The 8,587-nt window shown below is 37.6% G+C and overlaps 1 protein-coding gene and 1 pseudogene across 1 annotated transcript; both read right to left on the bottom strand.

Moving 5' to 3' along the window:
- Positions 1 to 2,164: 2,164 nt before the first annotated feature.
- Positions 2,165 to 3,080, bottom strand: LOC101573975 (annotated as a pseudogene).
- A 636-nt stretch (positions 3,081 to 3,716) lies between these two features.
- On the bottom strand, positions 3,717 to 4,658 carry LOC101573576 (olfactory receptor 8K3-like). The gene has a single exon (XM_004645796.1). It carries the CDS (start codon positions 4,656 to 4,658, stop codon positions 3,717 to 3,719), a length of 942 nt encoding a protein of 313 aa, XP_004645853.1.
- Positions 4,659 to 8,587: the final 3,929 nt, after the last annotated feature.

Here is an 8,587-nt window from a genome sequence, read left to right as displayed (position 1 = left end):
ATAAAAAATAGTAAAATGAATGATAGAATAAATAGTTTGTTACAAAATTGTAAACATCACCACATTATTTTCAGGTTTTGTTAATTTTCTGAGGCACTATCTGAATTTGCAGCGTTTTATTTGAAAAGTGCCTTATTAGATTATGATTGTTTTATTAATTATTCAAGTATTAGAAATATTCCCCTTTCTGTATTTTAAATGGCATAATTATTTATTGCTTTTAACTTGGTAAAACATTTAAAGTAAATTATAATACCAATTAAGTATTTTATGAACCTGTGCTGTTTATCTCTAACTTACTCCTATAAGAAAATGTGTTCTGATGTATACACATGGATAAATGGTAAACAAGTGGACATATAATGTTTTCATGCTTATTATGAAATAAGGTTTATTACCAGGGTTGAGTTCAGTGGTAAGTCACCTGCCTGGCAAGTGCAAGGGCCTGAGTTGAATAACCAGTACACACAAAAAAAAAAAATCAACCAACCAACCAACCAACCATCCAAACAAACAACCAAACAACAACAACAAAAAACCCTGTATGAATGCTTTGGAAGTGTTGACACCAACAGGCTTTTATTATTCCAATTAGTTTTTTCTATTCATGTTTCTTTGATTGCACAGATACTTTATGAAGTATCACATAAATCTTTTCATGATACAAGTAAAATTCTACAAATATTAATACTAAAAACCATGAAGATATGTGGGAAAGTTCTTGAGGTTTTTGGCTGAAGTATTCTCAGAAGTCCTATGTACATTGATGCATGTCATGCACCCTCATTATCAGTACGTCATGGGTTCAACTCACGAGATGATCTAATGGCTTGCACCGATCAGTCTACACAATTGATTCAAAGAATGAATCAAAAAGAATGAGATACATTCCCTATAAGAATGACATACTCTAACATGAGCAAATACAGATGAAGTTGGCTACAAAATGTAAAGTGAGAAATGTACTTCATTTTTGTACATGTTTTATGTATGAATCTAATAACAAATAGATGATGACCTATAAATTTGCATTATTCTTTGAACAGTGAGGAAGGGTAACCATCCAATAGCTGAAGAGAGTCAGTAAGACACAATGGGCAGATTAGAAAGGGGAGGAAGCAAATGGCCAGGAAGGAGAACTTGATCTTAATTGGTGTAGACACATACACACCCATACAGGAATAGGCAGAACGGAGTATTGTACTGAAACTATGATGGCTGCATAGCCAAATATTCTTAGTTAAAATAATTTCTTGAGTTCATAGATGAGAAATCGTAAGATCCCACTTTGATCAAGTGCACTGGAGTATTTCCTAAGCCAGATTCCCTCCTGTGATTACATTGCCCTGAGATCCTGAAGCCACAGTCGAGGCAAGTGCAAGCTGAACCACAGAAGTTTATGAAATTTATAGAAGAGATTTGTTTTTGCTTCATCAACATGGACTCATGCACATATGACTCTGGAGTGTTTATTATTGTCGTTGAGAATGTGCTAAAGCATTATTGCGGTTCTCATTTGTGTTGGCTGTTTTCTCTCATAGCCGTGAACTGCACACTTTTTGCTGCCTGCCTCACAGGTTTACAAAACTTAACTATATTCGAGTCTACTGCAGAGTTTATTTTTAAAAAAAATTAATAATTAATATACCAAATACAATTTTTTTCCAGTGATTAAAACCAACTGGTATACAACCAAAGAGAAAACAAATTTCTTGCAGGCTGAAGAAATAATTTAAGCTATTTTAAGATCCTTTCTTGAGAGGATTAAAAAATTATAAAGAAGCCAGCACAAAGCTAGAGGTTATCAAGACATTAAATCCTTAAATCCTTCTGTCTGTTCTCTGACTACTCAAAATGCAAACTCTTTTCATCCTCTACCAAGAGGAAAGTCCCATAGAGCTGCCCTAGTCTAGAAAATACTTTGGTACTAATCTAATAGTCACCTAGAGTGTGCCATTTAGTGACAGTGCAGGTTATGGCAGTAATTCTCCTTTATTTGGAGCAATGATAATAAGATTTCATTTTTAAAGCATATCAGTGCTTTCAAAGATTGAAATACACAAACCTTCACCAGCCAGGCATCGTTGCCTGTGCAGAACACCACTAAGTAGTAAGAACATTAATCGCAAGCGGACACATCGGAATTCCAGGTGTTGGATGGGGATTACAAGTGCTGGCTCCACATGATGTCTTCCATTAACCCAAAGCCTTTATTTATTTTAGCACACCTCTCATCACTTTTATCTGCTGCAATTGCAACATGCAACAATTTGCTTCCCTCTGGATCCATTTAGAAAGTTCTCAACATGCTTCTTCTCCAGCAAAGCAAATTTGATGTCCACCAGGATTGGTCAGGATGACGACTTGCACTGCTGCCTTTCCAGGGGCATCAAGGCTCACTAGGGGAGTTAAGATGCTCTGATTCTCCATTCTCATCAAGTCTTCTAAGTTTGGCAGCTCTTTCTGGGGACGAGAAAAGACAATTCTTCCAAAAGCTGCTGCATGATCAACTGAGCCTTTGATGCCCTGCAACTGCAGCTCACACTGGCTCTCAGCAAGGCCCAGCAAAGCCCTCTGCTTCTCTTCATCCTGTTCATAAATGTTCATTCCCAAGAGATCAGGCCAGTAGCTCAGGGATTTCTGAAGATCTAACACTGCTAGAATTACTTTTAATACAGGATCTGACCAAGACAGAACATGATTCTGCAAATAGAATTTATATCCTCCTGAGCTGCAATTTCAATAATTCCTTCTGCAGCTTCACTGAGTGACCACTCCAGCTTCCTAGCATTCTTGACAGCTTGGCTAGAAGCAAGTGTGATTCCCATGAAACCAAGCTTGTAGTCTCCAACGCTGTAATTGTAAGTCAGCTCTGCAACAAAATGGTCATCCTTGGGCCCAAATCCCACCATTGTTTTACTCCATTTCCCATTATAAGGCCCATTACATGTAGCTTTTCAGCCTTCTTCAAATTGTTCTTGCCACAGAACCTTCATCCTCAGGGTATCCCAAAAGAAATGCGTTGTTTGGAAGCGATTTCCCACTTTGAACACAAAATGCAAAGCTCGGCAAGAAGTCATGTCTTCCAAAATCAAAGTGCCTACGTGGAAAAGTAAGGCAATAGACATCTAATACAGAGTTTATTCAATCACTACATAAAATTTTTTTCTCCTCTTCAAAGAATGCAAATACTAAGCTGCTTTGTTCAAGGTCAGATTTATAGCTTTGTACAAGGCTAAGACATTTTTAAATGTGTTTAGTAGAGTGTCTACAGGGTCTACCTATGCAGATCAGACTCATAGTGATCCTCTGGTTTTAAACCTCCCAAGTGCTGAGATTACAGGCATGTGCCACCATACCTGGACTCTGTCACAATCTCAGATCACCTCAGTGGCAAGGCCTACATGGCATGCCAGGGATCCAACCAGTCCCTGCATCTGCATAAACAAGGGTTTAATCCACTGAGCTATCTGGCTAGCCCAAATGCTAACCTTTAAATATATGCTAAGAGAATTTGTTCTTGTTATATATTCTGAAGGTAAACAGCTGGTTATCAGGGCCAGGGAGATAGCTCAGTAGAAAAAGCACTTGCCTGACAAGTACAAGGTCCTGATTTCAATACATGGTATCCACAAAAACAAAACAAACAAGCAAACAAAAAGAGCTCAGCTGATTTTCATCCAAATCCACAAACAAAAAGACTTACAATGCAGCCTTTAGGAGGAGAGAGTGCTTATTTTTCTCAAGGTCCTCTGAAGAGCACATTTCACATCTTTGTTCCGCAGGCTGTAGATCAACGGATTCAACATTGGAATGATCAAGGTATAAAATATGGATGACATTTTATCAGTGTCACTGGAGTGACCGGCCTTAGGCTGCACATACATAAATATCAAAGTCCCATAGAACACGGTGACCACAGTCAGGTGGGACCCACAGGTGGAGAAAGCCTTGCGCCTGCCCTCTGCGGAGTTCATCCTGAGAATGGCTGTGAGGATGAGCAGGTAGGACACGAGGACCACCAGAAGAGAGGAAATCAAATCAAAAGCTGCAAAGGCAGTAATTACCAGTTCAACTTCATGTGTATTGGAGCACAGTAAGACCAGCAAGGGCATGCAGTCGCAGTAGAAATGACTGATGACATTGTGTCCACAGAAGGATAAACTAAAAATCTTTATGGTGACTACAAGTGACATGAATGTGCAGTACAGATAGGTGATTGTCACCATCATCCAACAGATCTTTTGTGACATCATGACATTGTAGAGAAGAGGGTTGCAGATGGCCACGTAGCGGTCATAAGACATGGCAGACAGAATAAAGAGCTCACTACCAATGAACAGAAGAAATAAAGCAAGCTGGGTTGCACAGCAATAATAAGAGATGGTATTTTGTGTCATAACAAAATTTGCCAACATTTTGGGTCCTACAGCTGTAGAGTAACCAAGATCAACGAGAGCCAGGTGCCTGAGGAAAAAGTACATGGGCGTTTGCAGCCGGGGGTCCAGCTGGGTGAGGACGATCATGCCCAGGTTGGCCACCAGCGAGGTCAGGTAGATGGCAAGGAACAGCACAAAGAGTGGGGCCTGCAGCTCAGGACGATCTGTGATGCCCAGCAGGATGAATTCAGTCACCACTGTGAGGTTGTGCTCCTCCATGTAGAGTGATCAGAAGACTATATATATATATATCAACATATGGTTAAAGGCAGAAATAGCATCACCTGTAAGATCTTTATTAAACTAAATTTGGTAAATAAGACATGTTCATATTTTTATTCCTGGTCTTGAGCTCATGACCTTGTGCTTGATAGGCAGGCACTCTGCTGCTGAGCTATAACCCGGGCCTCTAGGTACCTTGAAACTTTCTAATACAGAATATTTTCCTAAAAAGTTTCTATCGTATATAATTTTTTCAAAAATTATATGTACTGTATATGAATATATATATGTAAATCAAAACATTACTCCTTCTCATTATAGATAATTATATTCACAAAAGTATCTTATTAACTGTCAGCCATGGTTTTGTTTTTATTATTAGAAAGTAGATACTACTGCCATTAGTCAAGCTACTAAATGTATACTATATCCAATAAACATTCCAAAACAATAACCTAATGCATGATTTTTTCCAAGCTTGAAAATTCCCCGTACGCAGATAGATAACGAGGCCTAGAAAATTTACTTTGCAGTAACAATACCTCTCAAACTGTATGATCATATACATACACATGTCCTTGAGGTATTAATTGAAATAATCATTGTCTCAGTATGTGCAGGCTTTCTAGAAATAGTTCTCATAGACCAACCGTATCTGTCTATTTTTGTTTTTTTATTGGTTATATTAACGCTCTTGAAAAATGTTTTCTTTCCACTTGTATTTATTTATATAAAATAAATATACATCAATTTCTACCTTACTCCTCCTAATCCACAAATATTTTAGATCATCGGTGTGATATTTTCTTTTATTACTTTTCTACTATTGCTAATATTTAATCTGATGACACTTAATATAATATGCTTTTACATAAAATTACTGTACATACTCTTCCCTTTTGGTTATGTTTATTATAACTGAAATACAAATACTTGAATACAGTAAATCAGATGACCTATGTCTTGCCAAAACCTGGGGAACTATAAAGAACTCAGTACAAATTAGGAAAAAGATGGGTCCTTAGAATTGGTTTTAGAAATCGAAGTTCCATGAAATTCTCTTCAGTGCAACATGGTGTAATTTATAAAAAACAATGTTGACATTTTCAAATAAATTTTGTAATAATTTACACAGATATTTTTATAAAATAGGAAGTATGGCCATGGATATAGCTTGGCAGTATAGCACTTAGCTGCTTTAAGGTTGTGAGTTCAAATCCCAAAAACAACAAAAAATGCCAGTAACTGACATTCTGATGCTGAGTTACAAAAACAAAATGTGGGTGTTGGTTTGGATTTTAAAACAAGAAGCATGCTATACAATACCACAGACACAACACGGTAGAGTGAAGATGTTATATTCACAGATCATTAAGTGTATTTTGGAATCCACTGTGTGAGATACCATGAGGACCTCTTCCAAATACCTCACAGCACACTACAGAGGCAAGGATGTGTAAAGCAAACAAAATGCATCTAAACTGCTGATAATACAGAAATTAAACATAGCATAGCAGAATGGGAGCACTGTGTGTTAAGGTCAGTTAACTGCAATGGGTATGAAAGCTTGTGAGCACAATTTTCCATTTTTTTAAAAAAAGAAATAGAAATGACACACTTTGAGTGAACCTTACCATGAGGCTCGGCAGAACTTGAGTTATAAGCCAGCAAAAAATGCATCCAAGTTCATGTTGCACAGCAAGCTGAAGCTCACTTGCCTGGAACACACGTAAGATGATCCCTACGTGATTTCGGCATGTAATCTCTTACACGGCCCTTTCAGACATCACCCTAATACCAAATACAAGCCTAACTCACAAATACCTTCAAAAACACAGGAGGCAAAAGGGTAAATGCATTTTGATGTTAGTTTGACATGGTTGTTAATAATGAAATATCACAAAACTATATACACATGATAATAAAGTGTAAACATCCATGTAAAACAGATAAATAAATTTTACTTATCAAGTTTGGTGATTAATAGTGATTCCTTTTCAGAATACACAGACTATTATTGAATAATCATGTTTATTTTTAAAGCAGTGGTAGTCAGAAAAATTTACTCTGATGTCACTGCAAATGAACATCAAATCATTATTAAAATACTTGTCACAAAATATTTACTCTGAAAATAAATCCCTATATCTCAGTATAAAAGAAAAAAATTTTTCCCTTAGGATGATATAAAAAATGGATCTCATTCTCAGATTTATTTACATAATAAGAAACATTCACATACTTAAGGTAGTCAAAAAGCAGAGCCACTTCATAGCTAAGTAACTGAAAAGAGATCAAATCGAGACACTGAATCCCTGCTGTGTTAGCATTTTCCTTAACTCTCCTGTATCTTTTTACTCAAAATAAATCTCCTCTCAGTTCTATCATCTTCTAAGTCCAAAATTACATGCATGCAACATCAAAAACTTTCTATGCACACATATGACGTGTGTTTCCAAAGTGGTTTATCCTTCCAACGTTAGGACATTTTTTCAAATTTTCAGATGAAGAGCAACGAGGTTTCATTGCTCTGAAAGCATTATAAAGTGGTAGAAAGTACAGAAACTGATTTGGGAATGATGACTTATCCCAAATGGCAAAGCCATTGCAAATTGGGCCCAGCTTTTAGATTTTGATAAGACACAACAGACCTGGAAGTAGTCAGTCCTTGTTACCTGGAACAAAAATCCCTCTCTGGAGTGCCTGGTTCTGAATATTGCAGTTACAGCACAATTTATGGACGTTGTTAATTTTAGAGCCCATCTCGAGAGATGCAAAGTCACCGGAGATTACTGCTGAGCCATCGGAATACACAGTCACATGCCTGGAGCTTGTCCACTAATTGTCTAGGACATTTTAAAATCAATTTTGATTTATTTATTATAGGAACCAGCACGCCATTTCTGGGTTTTAGGTAAAAGTTTTAGTATTTGAGGAATCTCTCAGAGGTATTATTCTCCTATTCACTGCGCTAACTCTTGAAATGAGCTATACGCAGCCTAAATATGTACAACTTATGAATGAGCAAATAAATGTACCTTGCATAAGTGATGACATATCAGCCTCATAAGGGATGTCCTACAATATGCAATAATATGGATGGAGCAGAATATTATGCTAAATGAAATGAAATAATCAAAGGGCAAATAAGGCAAATAACCCTACGTGTGAGCTCTATGATAGACTCAGATGTGCAGTATCAGAGTAGGAAGCTGGAAAATTTACAATAAGCGAAGCTTGTGAGAAGTGCAGAAGTGTTCATCCAGCAGCTCTGACACCTGTGTGTCACCCCAGGACTGTGGAAGGCTGAGGCAGGAGGACTCCAAGTGTGAGACCAGGTCCCAATAAAGATGGGCAGATCCTGTGCTGGGCACGTAGCTCAGGGCAGAGGCCTGGGTTCAATCCCCAGGATTCAAACTGAGTAAATCAACAAACAAAATGTGCTACAGTACAGCCAGCATCTCAGTGACATGATTTAAGTAAGTTCCAGAGATCTGCTGCCAAACATGCACTCAGAGTTAGCAGTGCTGTAGTGCACATTGACAATATATAGACTAGGGGACTTTCAGGCACAAGGTCCCGAACTTGATCCCTGGTCCCTAGAGAATAGAAAAAGAATGTACTATCTATCTGTCTGTCTGTCTGTCTGTCTGTCTGTCTGTCTGTCTGTCTATCTGTCTGTCTATCTATCATCTATCTGTCTGTCTGTCTGTCTGTCTGTCTGTCTGTCTGTCTGTCTATCTATCTCTCTATCTATCTCTCTATCTATCTATCTATCTATCTATCTATCTATCTATCTATCTATCTGTGCGCAGGATGGCTGGAATCATTGTGTTGCTGGTTTCTGTTGGTTTGTGGAAAAAAACAATAATGCTTAATTTTTGACCAATTTTTGCATGCTTATTCTATCTGGTAATCTGAGCAAA

Source organism: Octodon degus, unplaced genomic scaffold (assembly GCF_000260255.1).
Source record: "Octodon degus isolate 3935 unplaced genomic scaffold, OctDeg1.0 scaffold00239, whole genome shotgun sequence".
Lineage (NCBI taxonomy): Eukaryota > Metazoa > Chordata > Mammalia > Rodentia > Octodontidae > Octodon > Octodon degus.
The sequence above is the reverse complement of the archived record's forward strand: the minus strand, read 5'-3'. Positions and strand labels throughout refer to the sequence as shown.

What these genes read in the sequence shown, in the direction of transcription:
- LOC101573576 (XM_004645796.1), bottom strand. Translation starts at nt 4,658, where the DNA reads ATGGAGGAGCACAACCTCACAGTGGTGACTGAATTCATCCTGCTGGGC.